A 17,058-nucleotide genomic window follows, 5' to 3' on the forward strand; every position below is an offset into this window, starting at 1 on the left:
GGGCAGGCCTCAGGGTCTGATAAGAAGGCAGGTAGGCCTGTGGAAAACTTCACGAAGCCAAGGTCATGCAGGGACTTAGGTGACGCAGTGCGGGGACTGGCTCACGCAGGCCCCACCCCGCTGACCCACGGCCTGGTAGTTCCTATCCAAAAAAAATCAGTAAATGGGGGGGCTCCTACGTCACCAAGGATTAGATGGCCGCTCTGCAAACCTGGTTCCCCGCCTGTGTTCTAACACCGTCCTCTCTCAGAGGGCAGAACCACCTTCCCTCATTTAGCTCACATCGGACACCCGGCTCTCCGCTTCCGATGGTCATCTCAGCCAGTGTCTGCTGCAGGCCACCACCCCCCAGACACTTCCCCAGCCTCCGGGACTCCCAGGGGCATAAGGCCCAGTCTCCACCCTGCAGGTGTCATGTCTCCTAAGCATCAGAAGCACAGCCTCTCTGAGCGTGGAGCCCCACAGAAGAGGCGGCTTGAGATGGGAAGAGGGGGACAGGGGGTGCTTGAGAGCATCTGAGCCTTGAACTCTGCCTCTCCCCAAGCCTGCCTACCCTGGGCCTGTCTGTTCCCCGAGCCAATCGTCAGTCCCTTCGGCTGCTCACAGTTCTGTCCGGGGGGATGTTGACGTGTTGATTACTTGCTAATAAGAGAGTCCAGCTGACACGGGGTACGCCACAGCTGTGCCTGCAATCACTCCCTCACGGCCATAGCCCCTGGACATGGATTCACCAAAGACGCCCCCTCTCCTCTGAGCTTGAGCCGGGGCCTGCCCTGGAGTTCAGACGTGCTGGGACAGAGTGGCGTGTTGGCACCGAGGACTGAGGAAGGCTCCCCGAAAACTGCTCCCCTCCGGGGAAGGGCGCCAGGCCCAGCGGCCTCACCCAGCAGCGGGAGGGCCAAGCCTTCAGAGGGAAGGACCGCTCCAGAGAGAGCGGGCGTTCGTCCCTCACATCCGTCCCCTGTCCACCACCGGACCCCATGGAGCGGCGGGGGCTGGAAGCAAAAATCCCAGGAAGCTGCTTGCTTCTTTATAAACAGGAGAAAGTTGGGCTCAGATGCACATACACTGGGACAGCCTATATGAAGGCAGAGATCGGTGCAGTGTTCTACCTGCCAAGGACCCTAAAGTGGCCAGCGAACCACCAGGTGCCGGGAGAGAGCAAGGAACAGATTCTCCCCCATGACCGCCGAAGGACACCTTGGACTTCTAGTCCCCAGAACTGGCAGGGAATAATTCCTGTTGCTTTAACATGTCGGTAGCACTTGTTACAGCAACTCTAGGTAACGAATACACTTACCGTGTTTCCCCGAAAATAAGACATCCTCCGAAAATAAGACCTACTTACAGGTTTCCTTCTGAGTGAAATATAAGGCATTCCGCCAAAAATAAGGCCCCCCCCCCCCAGGCTAAACATGAGAGATTTGGTCCACTGATTCTGAAAGAAATGGAGTCACAAGAAATTCACCAGGAAATTCAGGAATTGGATTGTTAGGATGATGTTCCAGAAGATGATGACATGATTGTCATTGAATAAATGAGTAAATTCTTGATTCTGTAGGATTCACAGTTTGTCTGGTTTGTGTTGACAACTACCGTACTACCGTACCGTATACAGGTAATAAATTTATTTTCATTTAACAATAAATGTGTACTGTATTCTTCTTCATGGAAAAATAAGACATCCCCTGAAAATAAGACCTAGCGCATCTTTGGGAGCAAAAATTAATATAAGACACTGTCTTATTTTCAGGGAAACAGGAGAAAGGGCCAGCAGAAACCAGGTGGCTGGATCCTTCTCAAATGCAAATGACTGTGTTTGGGGGAGGAGAGAGACATGGCATCATACAGACTCCGGTTTGCAATCCCAGCCCCTCCAACCTCTCCAGGGGATCTTGGGTGGGTGTTCCTTAACTTTAAGACCTGGGCAGAGCCTCACGTGTCATTCTCAGCCACCAGTGTCTCTATGATGGGAAGGAATAACGGTCACCTAGGAACAAGGAAAGGCATTGATAGGCTCTAGGCTGATAAATTAACTGTGTGTGTTAAAACTTTAGGATAACCACTAGAACATGCGAAAATTCCAAGCTAATTCAGGGGGGAGAACACCCACCAGAAACGAGATCACCCATAAAGCACCTGGTTTCCTGTCTGACACACAGGAGGTGCTCAGTAAATGGCCGATCTCTTCCCCTGCAGCTTCCTGCGTTTGGACCACACCTCTTCCAGGTGACATAATATGGTAGGCAGAATGGTGCCTTCTCCCCAACAGCCAGTCTTAATCCCTAGGACCTACGAATATATTAGGTTACATGGCAAAGGGGGATTAAGGCTGTAGATGGATTAAGGCGCCTAATTCCAATTAAGGTCGTTATTTTAAACTGACTTTAAAGTAGGTAATCCCAGATTATCCAGATGGGTCCAGTGTAATCACAGGAGCCCTTAAAGTGGAAGAGGGAGTCAGAGGGGAATCAAAGGGCAAGGTGACTGCTGAAGAGAGAGAGGCCTGGATGCCCTGGCTGGTTTGGCTCAATGGATGGAGCGTCGGCCTGTGGACTGAAGGGTCCCGGGTTCGATTCTGGTCAAGGGCCTGTTCCTTGGTTGCAGGCACATCCCCAGTAGGGGATATGCAGGAGGCAGCTGATCAATGTTTCTCTCTCATCGATGTTTCTAACTCTCTCTTCCTCTCTGTGGGAAAAAATCAATAAAATATGCTTTAAAAATAAAAAATAAAATAAAGAGAAGCCCGGAGAGAGGCAGTGTCACTGGCCTTGAAGATGGAGAAAGGGGCCTCCAGAAGCTGAACGGGGCAAGGAAATGGTTCTGTCCTACAGCCTCCGGAAGGGAGGGCAGCCCCGAGGACACGTGAGCCCCATGAAGCTGTGTCAGGCTTCCAACCTAAGAACCGGAAGACCCTAAATTGTGCTGCTTAAGCCACTACTAAGTTTGTGGTCCCTTGTTTTAACAGCAGCAGGAAACTGATACACCTGGCATGATGGGAGTTTTCCTCCCCTGCTTTCAGGGATCACGCAATGGGAATTCAGTTAGTACCTGGCAGTGCTCGGCAAAAATAGGTATTCCAGTGACACCATCATGACTTCCACGCCTGGGGCCACTGTGAGGAATTCTGGGCAGTATTACTCATGGTTAGCAGGACAGACTAGAGCAGGGGTGGTGGGGCCGGACAGTTATTCATGCCAGCCTCTTCTTAAAAAGAGCTGGCGCTGCTGGCAACTCCATGGCAGCTGTCCTGAGGGCTACATACCCATCTGCTCCAGGGAACCTGCAGGAGCTGGAGAGGCTCTCGCCACCACCACTGTGCATGCCAGCCCGTGAGCCCGGCTTCTGGCTCCCTGTGGGAGCGCACTGGCCACCAGGGGGCAGCTGCTGCATTGAGCGTCTGCCCCCTGGTGGTCAGTGCATGGTCATTCCCCCGTCTGGTTGATTTGCATATTAGCCTTTTATTACCGATTACATGGAAGAGAGTTCCCAGGAAAGCTTGCTAAACACCAGAGAAGTTTTGAGCGGCACCCCACCTTGCACCTCACTTTCCCCTTTATCTTGTCTGATCCTCCTCTGAAGTCCCATGGTCCCCGTTTCCCAGGTTACTCCCCCCCCCGGACCCAGCCAGGGATCGCAGGAAGGAGGCCAGGGCCTGAGTGAGGCCGGCGCGCTGCATATAAAATACCTTGGAAGCAGCGCCTGTGCCAGCCTGGCCTGGCCTCCTGCTCTGCCAAGTGTTTGTTTGAGGCTCTGATCCAAGTCTCAGTTCCAGAGGCCAGGTCCTCCCGGGGGTCCCGCCCATAGGCCCTGGTGCAGCCAGCCCCCAAGTCCCAGGTTCGGATTCCTGTGCAGCCAGCTCCCCAAGAACCCGTTGTGACTAGCACCGACGAGCCGCTGGCACCACCATATGCTCTAAACACTGCGCAGTGTAAGCCACACGTTTCCTCGGTCCTGGGGCTCCCGCTGCCTTCTGCTCTCCCTCTTGCCATTACATCCCTCGCACTAGCCCACTCTATATCCTAGCTGTGGCCTTGTCTCTTGGCTATCGCTATACCTCCTCATTTTTCACAGCTCCCCATTTCTGCAACCCCTTCTCTGATCATCCTCTTCTGAGCCTGCCAGTAATCTCAGAACCTAGCCCAGGCCTGCCCTGGGCCATTAGACTCCCGCCATTAGACTCCCCGAAACCCTGGGACCCTCAGGCCATCAGGACCCTCTACCTTCCTCCACAAACCTCCGTACCATTTCCACTCACTGCTGAACGTGCGTCTCCAGGAATGACCTGCCCATAGCCTCATCACCCGGTAAGACCATCAGTTCCTCCAGGGGAGGTGCCCAGTGGGAGTTATCGGCCGAGCCCGGAGCCTAGTACAGTGCCTGGCACGTAGCTGGTGCTCCACTGTTTTAATGACTCCATTGTGACTGCCTCAGAGCCTCACTGGGGACCGAGCCCACAACCCCGGGCATGCACCCCTGGCTGAAATTGAACCCAGGACCCTTCAGTCCGCAGGCCGACGCTCCATCCACTGAGCCAAACCGGCCAGGGCTGTCGCTTTGCCTGTTTAATAACCACACCCTCATCCTCTCTTGGGACCTGGCTTTATCGTCCTGCTGGGTTACTCATTAGCGAGTTAAACAGGTAGCCGCCCCTGCTTACCCTTTGTGTGAACATTAAGATTTTAACATTTTGAGGAACACACTTTGATATATTCCTTTGGCGTTAATGAAATTATCCCATGAAGTAGCAGCTCCAGGCTGAGCCCTGATGACAAGGGCAGACCAGATGGTTCCTGATTCTCCACCGGAGACTGTATTAATGAAAACCATCCCTCTCTGTGCCAGGAGCCTGGGTGATTTAGAAAGCTGCTTAGAGCCGAAGCCGGTTTGGCTCAGTGGTAGAGCGTCAGTCTGGGGACTGAAAGGTCCCAGGTTCGATTCTGGCCAAGGGCATGTACATTGGTTGCGGGCACATCCCCAGTAGGGGGTGTACAAGAGGCAGCTGGCCGATGTTTCTCTCTCATCGACATTTCTAGCTCTCTTTCTCTCTGTTAAAAATCAATAAAATATATTTTTAAAAAAAGAAGGCTGCTTAGATTCTTTGTGATTCAGTCTTTTCTTCTGTAAAATTAAAACAACAACAGATCCCATTTCAAGGAGTACATGAAGAATTCAACTACAGATGCACCTCAAGTTACGATGGTATTATGTCCTCGTAAACCCACTGGAAGTTGAAAATATGCTATGTTGGAAATGTGTTTAATACACCTAACCTACTAAACCATCACAACTTAGCCTAGCCTACTTTAAATGTGCTCAGAACACTGACGTTAGCCTATATTTAGGCAAAATCATCTAATACAAAGCCTGTTTTGTAATAAAGTGTTAAATCTCTCATGACAGTTCTTATGTGTGTCACTTTGGTACCATTATAAAGTAAAAAAAAAAAAAAATCATTTAGTCAGACCATCTTAAGTCGAGAATTGTCTGTAGTGAATACCCAGAAAGCACTTAGAATAGTATGGTATGTATGCTCTCTCATTTCATACCCACAGCAACCCTACGAGGTCAGTATTCTTATTATTTCAACAAGCAGCTGAGAAAACCAGAACGTTTAAGGAAGTTCAAGTATCTTTCCCAAAGTTTCAATGTGGAATTGTAACTCTGGACGCTGTGGTTTCAAGCATTGCTTTGCCCAACTCACTTCATGAGAGTATTGGGGAGCTGTCCTCAATAAAAACCAGACACTAGGGTTCTGCTATCAGGAAAACAAATTCTGAGATCCAAATAGCCCCACTGTCTTATTTCTAGAGTTTGAGAACTATCCCTCGAAAAACAACTTCAACAACAAAAACCCAAAGGAGAGCTTTTATAAAATGAGTGAAAGAACATTTTGTCTAAATTTGCTTCCCACACAGAGCTGGAAACACATGGGGGAAAGAAGCTGGTACTCACCAGCTCCAAAACTCGGTTAGCAAAGGGAAGGCAGCACAGTAGACGAGGCCCCAGAGCCTCCTCCCTCAAAAGCCAGCGTTTTTGATTCACAGTTATTCCTTAGAAATGATTTCCATCAAGGCACAATAAGAAACTTCCTCGATCAAGTCTTAGGCAAGAGAAGACTTCAGCTAGTCAATAGCCTAGGAGAGTGGTCGGCAAACTCATTGGTCAACAGAGCCGAATATCAACAGGACAACGATTGAAATTTCTTTGGAGAGCCACATTTTTTAAACTTAAACTTCTTGGCCGAAACTGGTTTGGCTCAGTGGATAGAGCGTCGGCATGCGGACTGGAAGGTCCCGGGTTCGATTCCGGTCAAGGGCATGTACATTGGTTGCGGGCACATCCCCAGTCGGGGGTGGGCAAGAGGCAGCTGGTCGATGTTTCTCTCTCATTGATGTTTCTAACTCTCTATCTCTCTCAATTCCTCTATGTGTAAAATCAATAAAAAAAAATATATTTTAAACTTAAACTTCTTCTAACCCACTTCTTCAAAATAGACTCGCCCATGCTGAAACCTGTTCGGCTCAGTGGATAGAGCGTCGACCTGCAGACTGAAAAGTTCCAGGTTTGATTCCGGTCAAGGGCATGTACCTTGGTTGTGGGCACATCCCCAGTAGGGGGTGTGCAATAGGCAGCTGGTCGATGATTCTCTCTCATCGATGTTTCTGACTATCCCTCTCTCTTCCTCTCTGTGAAAAATCAATAAAATATATATTTTTTTAAAAATAGACTCGCCTAGGCCGTGGTATTTTGTGGAAGAGCCACACTCAAGGGGCCAAAGAGCCGCATGGGGGAGCTGTGGTTTTAAAAGAGAAAAAATTCATGTAGATAATGGTTACTGATGACTGAGAGCTGCTGAGGAACTTGATAATGGATAAACTGGGTTGTCTCAGCCAATACTGACATCACACAAAAAGAAAGATAACCAGATAAATACCAACCAAACACAGTGTGAGGACACTGAATCCCAATCCAAACAAGCCATTTGTAGAAAAGACGCCCATGAGAACACCGGGAAATTTGGACAATGACTGGATTTCGGTTATACAGTTTTAGAGGAATTTTCATTATTTTCCAGGTGAATAGTAATGGTATTGTGACTATATGTTAGTTTGAAACATACAGAATTGCTGATATTACACCATTTTTAAAAATATATTTTATTGATTTTTCACAGAGAGGAAGAGAGAGGGATAGAGAGTTAGAAACATCGATGAGAGAGAGTCATCGATCAGCTGCCTCTTGCACACCCCCCACTGGAAATGTACCCGCAACCAAGGTACATGCCCTTGACCAGAATCGAACCCGGGACCTTTCAGTCCGCAGGCCGATGCTCTATCCACTGAGCCAAACCAGTCCCGGCTGATATTACACCATTTCAACCTACAAAAATGATAATGCTTGGTTCATTATGAATGCTTGGTTCATTATGAATGCTTGGTTCATATGGTTCAATCTTACATATTTTTTAAGAGTCCTTATCTTTTAGATCCATACTGAAGTATATACAGATGAAGGTACAGGACTTCTGGGATTTGTTTCAAAATAATCCAACTGGTGAAGGGGAATGGAGATAGAGATGAAACAAGATTTGTATGTGCTAGTAATTGTTGGTGCTGGATGATGGTTCATTATACTGTTCTCCCAATTTACGTGTGTGTGTGTGTGTGTGTGTGTGTGTGTGTGTGTCTGTGTCTGTGTTTGAAAATGTGTCTGTGTAATTTTAAAACTTCTAAATATATAGATGTTTGAAATGTTATGTTTAAAGCATACCTACGGCTACAATGAAGGGGTTCCAGAATTGTTCTGAGCAATTGCAACTCCATGGTGTCTGCTGGGAAGAGACAATCCTCATGCAGATATGGTTTCTGGTGAGTGTCCACATGTGTGGGTGTGTGTGGGGGGGAGTGTGTGGGGGGGTGTTTAAATCAGCTTCTCCTAGGAGTTTTTGTTCTATTCGCCACTGTGTTGGTTTTTTTGTTGTTGTTTTTTGTGTGGTTGTTTGTTTGTTTTTTGCATGTGGCCATGGGATTTTGGATTCTAAGGATGCTGTAGTCAGTGTTTGCACTTTGAGTTCACGTGCACAAGGAAGAAAAAAAAAACAAGGCTTACGGGCATGGCACCCTCCGCTCCCTTTGTTAACGTCTGGCAGCGCTCTTTAAAGGATGCCTCTTCTCTAAGTTCACTGGGTGTTTTCTGAAGCCTGTGTAATGGCGAGAAGGCTCTGTCTCTACAAAGGAATACCTGATTCCGAAGAGTAAACATCGTAACAGCAACCTATTCATCAGCCGCCAGACCCAAACCAACCAAACGTGGTGACTTTTGAGTGCTCCAGCTTAGGCCTTAGCCCCTGGCGGTGAGCGAGGGTTAAGGAAAGGCGAGTGAAGCTCAGAAGCTCACTGAGGTACGGAGGACACAAGGACCCCTCACGCCTCCTGGCAGCAGCTCCCTATCCTTGCAGGTGTGGAGGGCCAGCGGGGAAGGCACCTCAGGCCACAGCCGCTGCCCTGGAACCTCTGAATCAACAGGGACCTGCGAGGAAGGGACAGGGGGATCCCAACATTCCTGGGAGCCCGAGGCCGAGGCTGGGAGAGCTCCTGGTGATGCCATGATACTGTCTTCTCCCCAAACCCCGCTCAGGCCAGGAGCATGATTTGCATAATAAAATCTCTCCCCCTGCCCTGCCTGCCTCCCTCACCCACACAGTGTCCCCTAGAACTCTGCCCAGTAAAAGTCCATCTCAGAGTCCTTCCTGACGCTGTCCTTGAGAGTGGACACAGTGTGAGAGCAGAGAGAAGGCATGGCCAGAAACAAGAACATTCAAAACAGAGTAAGAGTCCAGAATAAGAGGCGAGTGCTAGAAGGGAGCAGGTGACTGAGGCGGCTGTGAGGAGCTATGAGGCTCTCAGGGGTATGGGGGCGGAGGGATAAGGCAGCCCCTGAGTCCAGCGGAATGCAGTGGACTGCAGGCAGCGAGTGGAAAATGAGGCTAGGACAATTGCATTCAGTGGGCAAAGCAGCATCATGGAAGGCTCTGCGCAGAACACAATAGTGATCCCAGCTCTGCTTCAGGAATCTTCAGCTGGCAATGGTGTGACAGGGATGGCAGAGGCAATGACTGGAGCAGGAGGACCCGTCGGAAAGCCATTGCAAATGACCTGGTGAAGAGCAGAGAGGTCACGAGCTAGTGATCAGTTGAGGGGCTGGCTGAGGAAAGACCTCGGGGCTCAGAAGAATCTAGACCTGCCTTCCCAACCCCTCTCCCCCACTTACAACCTGCATAGACTTGGGCAAGCGCCTCACCTTTCTGACATTCCCATCTGTGAAATGGGGATAACAGAATCAGGTGCTAACTACGGACTGCCTGGCACCTGCTGGGCATGCAATGAACTGAACCGTGCTCACGAGGCACGGCTGTGTTTGCGCACCCATCGCTTGTCACCCCTCCAAGCAAACAGGAGCATGTGCTAGGAAGGCTGGCCTTGTGAAGTGGTGATTATTGGACGTAATAATTTAATGAGGCCTCAATTTCATCGTTTATGGAGGTGCTTACACCAGAATCGTCCTTCTTACAGTACACGGGCGATCCCACGACCACTGTAACTGCTGCCTGCCCTGTTGTTATGACAACTGGTTTCCCAAACGTCCTGTTATTTCCTACAGATCCTTTCGGCTTCCTTGTGCCTGAAAGCCCATCACCCTAGAGGCAAGAGCAGGGCGATGGTTTTGGGCACCCACAGGAAATACTGTCGCCTCCTTAAATTAGCCAATGGGTTGTCTCCGGCAGAACCCCGGGCCGGAGCACAAGGGCAACCCTCCATCAGTGTGCCTGCTCCCTGGAAGTCGGTGCCTCGGGACCTCGGGCTTCCTGCAGCATTAACTCTGCAGGAAGAAGCAGAAAGCAGAGGAAGGCCCACCACACAGCTCTTGTACACATCAGTCTGGTATCAACCGATCATTCTAGTAAAAGGTTTAAGTTTAGGATATTGTTGCATTATCTCTAAAACTAGTTCAACATTAACACATGTTTCTTTCAGCAAATAGCCACCTTTATGAACTCGCTTGACCCATGGGAATGTTATAAAAACAGTTATTATTATTACTAGAAGCCAGGTCCCTCAGTCTGGCCTGCCCCCTCTCACAGTCCAGGAGCCCTCAGGGGCTTAGGCCCACTCCCTCTGGAGGAGGCGACCAGGCTGTTCAGGGCAAGATGCTGCCCCCATCATCCTGCTGCTGCTGCCACTGCTGGCCACGGTGGCTACAAGGGCCTGAGCCCTGAGCCCTGGGCTTTGCAGCCACCAATGCTCAGGGCTGCCTGAGCCCCAGGCCTCTCAGCTACTGTGGCTTTGTCTGGATGGACTCCGGAAGACATCCGTCTTAATTAGCATATTGCCCTTTTATCAGTATAGGTTATTTTTTTAATGTATTTTATTGATTTTATTTATTTATTTATTTATTTTTTTTACAGAGAGGAAGGGAGAGGGATAGAGAGTTAGAAACATTGATGAGAGAGAAACATTGACCAGCTGCCTCCTGCACACCCCCTACTGGGGAGGTGCCCGCAACCAAGGTGCATGCCCTTGACCGGAATCGAACCTGGGACCCTTCAGTCTGTAGGCCAACGCTCTATCCACTGAGCCAAACCGGTTTTGGCGTAGTATAGATTACTATTGCAAAATGTTAATACCAGTAGTTACGTCCACGTGGCTTTCAGCAGAACATTTCCCCTCCTCACTCACCTACTTCCTTTCCTCCTTCTCCCTTGCTCGTGCTAAGCTTCTCTCTTCTCTGGCATCCCCTGCTCGCAGCCTACCCAAAACCTGTCCTCCTCTTTTTCTTTCCTTGCCAAAGGGACCCAATCCTTTAAGGGTGGTAGTTGGCTAGCTGTTGTTGTAATTTCCTTCCCTCTTGCAACCAGATACCTGGGTAACAGGGTCCTGGCCCAGGAGACTCAAGCAAGCTGACTGGGTTTGGGGAAAGCTATTGTTTTACAGATTTTTTTTAATTGCTCTTCTCTGCATCCCCTCTTCTTTCTATCTATTATAAGATAAGAGGCTGCAGCGTCTGGCAGCTGGAGGATGCAACACTGCCCCTCCCTGCCTGCGAACACAGTCATCTCCAGCGATTCCCATCCCCCCCTGTAGAAACGGAAACTTAGGAAAGCGGAGAAGCGTGCTCCCTCTCACACGGTTAACAACAAATGTCTGTTGTTAACACCTAATTTCTTCACCTCTGAGCATACCGTCTCCAAGCAAAATAATAATGAGGAAGATGGTGACGAAAAGAGCGGGAAAGGTCCAGGGATTCAGGGTCACGATGCGTGTGAGAACCTGTGACTAAGGAAGGTCTCTCTGCCCAACACACACAGAAGCCAGTACTGTGGCACTGGCGGGAGTAGGGTTGGGGATTGGCTTTTACTGCAAGTTCAACCAGTAAGGAGTCAAGGCTCCAATCTGCGCCCCATCCAGGGTTCAAGGTGAGATTTAGGGGGTTTCAGCACCAGGATCATTCAGGATAACAGACCCTTGGCTTCTGAGAGTATCCAGGCTCAGGTACGGGTCATACCCAGTCCCTGGGCTCCGTAAAATCAAGAATGTTATAGTTCTCCCCCCATTAATTGGGAAGGCGGTATTCAGAAGTGTGGGCTTTGGATTCTAGTCCTGGACTGGGACAAGTCTGAACCGTGTCCCCTCCCTTCTAAACGGACGACAGTAATAGTTCCCACCTGTCTCAGCTTAAGGACGAACCCAGGTGGTTTACATTCAGTGCCAAGGATACAGTGCCTGGCCCCTGATAAGTCATCCGTACCTATTAGCTAACGGGGATATATTAAGTGCTGTTCATTTTATTTTATTTTTTCCAATTTATTCAGGTAAATCATTTTGCTGCGAGTCTCTAATTCTGCCACCTTTCACGTCGCATTTACTAAATCAATTATGATAGCAATTTAAACCTGTAAAGTGGAAGCACTGTAGAGAAATGTTTCATTCCCTGGAGAAATTAGAGGGGGGAAAAAACAATAGTATGAAAGGGGATGTTTAAGGATGTAATGAGAGGGACTAGTGATTAAATCAAAGGGAAGCTAGGGAGCAATGAACCTGCAGAACAGCTGAGCCAGGCAACCTCCATCTCCTTCTCCTCGGGAGACCCCCAACAAGACAACAGAAGTAAGCATCCATCCCACAAGCCTATTACTCACGCCAGACCAATTTAATTTCCTCCTGTGACAGAGACACGCCTCGGTGACACAGAGAAGCAATGGATATCCGATCCTGTGGCTTCAGCTAAGCCTTTCATTCCAGCCTACAGACCCGCTAACTCTCGACGTGTAACTGAATTCTGCTGGCTCGTGGAAGCTGTCTCCAGAAATGGGAACCAGAGGCTCATGATCGCTCTTTGAGCGAGGAGGAGGAGGCAATGAGCTCTTTCCTTTGTGGGACTGAGGAAACACCTGTGTTTGAGGGAGGGCGGGAGAGGGAGGAGGGAGACGTGCTCCCCACGGCGCTAGCTCAGAGATGAGGGTTCACGCCCTGTGCTCAGACCTCCTGAGGTTGGGGTGACGGGCAAGAAGTGGCTTTGACACTAAAGGAGGGTGGCCAGGGGCTCAGAAAGAAGGGATCTTGGAAGACAGGGGGATCTGGGGGTAAGAGCGATGAAGGAGTGGAGAGAATGTCTTGACCGGGGCAAGGTAAAGGAGTCCCATCTGCCTTGAATGAGGGGACCTCCAGAGACCCTCTCCAGCTTGAAAATGCGAGTGACCGAGCCCTTTTTGGACTCTGCTGAATCCAGCCTTTCCTTTCGTCCCCCATCAGAAAAAGCTCGATCGAAACAAGGAAGGAAAAAAAAAAAAAATACAGTACGTCCATAGTGGGCCAACAGGTGCCTCTTCCCCTCCCCCATCAAGCCTGGGCCTGAGTTCATGGGCTGCCACAAACCAGCATGCCTGTGCCAGACCTCACCTGTTGCAGGCACCAGATCCCATGATGCATGATGAGATCTGACTCAGGAGGGCAGAGCAACACATGAATAAGCGTTGGAGAGGAATAGCTATGCACATAGCCAGCACGCAATAACTCTCTCATACGCATACATAGACACACACACACACACACACACACACACACACTCCCAGTCACCAAGGCAACCGTTCCCTGAGGCTGCACTTTGCTGTTTTTCAGACTAGATCTTTTTCTCCATGTTTCCTTGGAGGGCAGCCCTGGTCTTGGACTCTGCTGGGCGGCACCATCCCTCCTTGGGAAAGGCTGTTCCGTATACCAGTTCCCAGGCCCGCTTCCAAAGGCCCGCTAGGTCTTATCCTCCTTCCGACATGGAAGTCAGCCAGCGCATGGCCTGCAGAGTTGCTGAGAGCATCAGCCACACAAAACAACTGTTCTATTGAATAACTGACAGGTCTCGCTTTAAAAAAAAAGGGGGGGGGGGGTTCCACAAAGTTCACGTGAAAAGGGAGCCAGCTTTGGTCCTACACGATGGACAGACCGGCTCTCAAGATGAAAGGGACAGCTCTTCTGGAGGAGGCATAGGGTTAGGATTCCAGGTCTTTTTTTTTTTTTTTTTTTTTTTTTAATATGTTTTATTGATTTTTCACAGAGAGGAAGGGAGTGGGATAGAGAGTTAGAAACATCGAGGAGAGAGAAACATCTATCAGCTGCCTCCTGCACAGCCCCCACTGGGGATGTGCCCACAACCAAGGTCCGTGCCCTTGACCAGAATTGAACCGGGGACCCTTCAGCCCGCAGGCTGACACTCTATCCGCTGAGCCAAACCGGTTTCGGCAGATTCCAGGTCTTTAAAAAACAGTTCACATGCCTTTCCCCCTTCGTAGAGTATGCATTATACTTCAAATCAACCTCATTTTCTAGTTCAGATGTCGTTACTTTAAAACGCCAGTCACATCAAGGAGTCGATAAAGGGTTAAAACATGTTAATCCAAATATCAACCTGGTGGCTTTGTTTCTTTTTACAACATCCACGTAACAGGTAGTGAGGTTTCTGCCTTCTTGCATCACCAACAGGTGTATGATTCAAGTTCAATCCGTGGCAACAGTTAAGTCTATTTTCCTCTCTACCCTATGATTAGTAGTGTCTGCTGAAATAGTAATAATTACATTATAAACAACTTGGCTTTGCGGCTGGACCAGAAAGCCTTTGCAAGCCCTTCCACCGGAATCCTGCTGGGGGTGTGGGAGATGGTGGTGGTGGGGGTGACCTGGGTGAGAGTGTTCCCACTCACTGCCCGTGGCCCCACGGGAGGCCCCAGGCCCCTGGGCAGGGAGGTGGAGCCAGGGCCTGAGAGTGAGCTTGGGGCAGGGCTCCTGAGGGAGCCGGTGGGCACTGCTCATGCCCCGGGCTGGGATTCTGGTTTGGGAAGCCATAGAGGGGCACCTCCCCAGCGGGGAGGAAAGGGGAACCTCGAAGGAGGACTCCACCCAGACATCTGGGCTGGACGCTGCGTCCCTGGGTCCCAGGAGAGGGAGGGAAGGAGGGGGGGAGAGAGAGAGAGAGAGAGAGAGAGAGAGAGAGAGAGAGAGAGAGAGAGAGAGAGAGAAAGAATGTCTGGAGGAGCCACTGGGCCTCGGGGAGCAGCGGGGGGCCAGGAGCGTGGGTGGGATGCGGGGCAGGTGTGCATGCGGGGGGAGGGGGCAGGTGTGTGTGCCGGGGGGCAGGTGTGTGTGCCAGAGGGCAGGTGTGGGTGCCAGGGGGCAGGTGTGTGTGCCAGGGCAGTGTGTGTGCCCGGGGGGCAGGTGTGTGTGCCAGGGGGCAGGTGTGTGTGCCCGGGGGCAGGTGTGGGTGCCAGGAGGCAGGTGTGGGTCCCAGGGAGCAGGTGTGGGTGCCAGGGGGCAGGTGTGGGTGCCAGAGGGCAGGTGTGGGTCCCAGGGGGCAGGTGTGTGTGCCCGGGGGGCAGGTGTGGGTGCCCCGGGGCAGGTGTGGGTGCCCGGGGGCAGGTGTGGGTGTCAGGGAGCAGGTGTGGGTCCCAGGGAGCAGGTGTGGGTCCCAGGGGGCAGGTGTGTGTGCCCGGGGGGCAGGTGTGGGTGCCCCGGGGCAGGTGTGGGTGCCAGAGGGCAGGTGTGGGTCCCAGGGGGCAGGTGTGCGTGCCCGGGGGGCTGTCCTCGCACCCCAGCCCGGCGCTGAGCCGGCCCCCGCCCGCCCCTCCCTGGAGGAGGCTAAGGGTGCCGGGCTCCCCATCCGCAGGGTCCGCCGGGCCGCTCCGGGCCTAGGTCTGGCCCCGCGCGGGCACTGAGTGTGCGCCCGCCCCCTGCCCTCGCCCGCCCGCCCCGCCCGGATCCCCGCGGACAGGCAGCCCGGCCGGCCGCGCCGCCGCACTCACCCGCGGGGCCGCCCGCCTCGGGGCCGCAGTCGGCCGCGCTGGGCGGCGGGTCGGAGTCGGTGCAGGTGAGCCAGGTGGACTCGGTCTCGCGCGTCCAGCTCTCGTAGTAGCGGGGCTCGATGGCGTCCGCCCTGCTGCCGCCGCAGCCCATCCTCCCCGCGGCCGCGGCCTGGGCTCTGCTGGGCGGGCGGCTCAGCGCCGGCGGCGGGGCCCGGGCCCGGGCGACCGGGGAGAACCGGGCGGCGGCGGCATCCTTCCCCGCCCGCCCGCCCGCACCAGCCAGGCGCCCTCCCCTCCCCTCCCCTCCCCTCCGGCTCCAAGGCCCGCCCTGCCCACCCCTCCTTCCCGCCTCCTCCTCCTCGTCCCGGCTCCCCCCGCCCGCTAACCCCCCTCCCACACCGTCCCCCCGAGCGCCAGAGGGGGGACCGCTGCCTTCCCACCTCCCGGGGACCCACCAGGGTTCCGCCTGCACCTGCTGGAGCTGGGGCTCTCTCCTGTGCATTCACCCATTCAAACGCCACCCTCTCCCTGGCTCCCTGGCCCGCTCCCTCCTCCATCCTCCCTCCTCCCTCCTCCTTCCTCTTTTCCTCCTCCTTCCATCCCTCCTCCTCCTCCTTCCTCCCTCCTCCCTCCTCCATCCTCCTTCCTCCTTCCTCCCTCCTCCATCCTCCTTCCTCCATCCTCCTCCTTCCTCCTTCCTCCTCCTCCTCCTTCCTCCTTCCTCCCTCCTCCATCCTCCTTCCTCCATCCTCCTCCCTTCCTCCTTCCTCCCTCCTCCTTCCTCCTTCCTCCCTCCTCCATCCTCCTTCCTCCATCCTCCTCCCTTCCTCCTTCCTCCCTCCTCCTTCCTCCTTCCTCCCTCCTCCCTCCTCCCTCCTCCTTCCTCCTTCCTCCTCCCTTCCTCCCTCCTCCATCCTCCTTTCTCCCTCCTCCTTCCTCCATCCTCCTTTCTCCCTCCTCCTTCCTCCCTCCTCCCTCCTCCTTCCTCTTTCCTCCTTCCTCCTTCCTCCTTGCTGGCCAGCAGTTTCAGGGGCCTGGCTATGGCTCTCCCTGTGTCCTAGTTAGGCAGAAAGAGGAAGGAGGAAGGAGGAAGGAGGAAGGAGGAAGGAGGAAGGAGGGAGGAGGAAGGGGGATGGAGGAAGAAGGATGGAGGATGGAGGATGGAGGAAGGAGGAAGGAGGATGGAGGATGGAGGAAGGAGGATGGAGGATGGAGGATGGAGGAAGGAGGTTTCAGGGGCCTGGCTATGGCTCGCTCATGTCCTTGTTCAGGCAGAAAGAGGGCCTGAGCCGGGCGGTGCCAGGAGGTCCTGCAGAAGGAAAGGAGGCCCTGGAGCCGCACACGGGGGCCAAGCATGGCCTCCAAGAACGAAGGAGCAGCCCCCCACCCCCCCGGCTGGTTTGGGCGAAGGGGATGGGACTCTGCTCCCCAAAGAGCTGGGCGCGGCTCTGTCCCCGCCGCCTCCCCAGGCCTGCCACTTGCTGATCCCAACTTGGTCCTCTGGGCACTGAAGGGTCCCGGTTCAATTCCAGTCAAGGGCACGTACCTTGGTTGCGGGCACATCCCCAGTGGGGTTACGCAGGAGGTGGCTGATCAATGTTTCTAGCTCTCTATCTCTCTCCCTTCCTCTCTGTAAAAAATCAATACAAGAAAGAAAGAAAGAAAGAAAGAAGAGAATGAAAGAAGAAAGAAAGAAGAAAGAAAGAAGAAAA

The 17,058-nt window shown here is 52.6% G+C and overlaps 1 protein-coding gene across 2 annotated transcripts in view; it reads right to left on the bottom strand.

The window, feature by feature from the left end:
* BAALC (BAALC binder of MAP3K1 and KLF4) overlaps window positions 1–15,582 on the bottom strand; it is a 41,963-nt gene extending 26,381 nt beyond the window's left edge. Inside the window, exon 1 of one of the 2 annotated variants that reach the window (XM_045581345.1) lies at window positions 15,347–15,582. In XM_045581345.1, coding sequence (XP_045437301.1) covers window positions 15,347–15,497 — 151 coding nt within the window. In that variant the 5' untranslated portion in view covers window positions 15,498–15,582. The remainder of the gene's footprint in view (window positions 1–15,346) is intronic. The other variant, XM_036436650.2, reaches the window with a different exon arrangement.
* Between the last annotated feature and the right edge of the window lie 1,476 nt (window positions 15,583–17,058).

Source organism: Pipistrellus kuhlii, unplaced genomic scaffold (assembly GCF_014108245.1).
Source record: "Pipistrellus kuhlii isolate mPipKuh1 unplaced genomic scaffold, mPipKuh1.p scaffold_m20_p_14, whole genome shotgun sequence".
NCBI lineage: Eukaryota > Metazoa > Chordata > Mammalia > Chiroptera > Vespertilionidae > Pipistrellus > Pipistrellus kuhlii.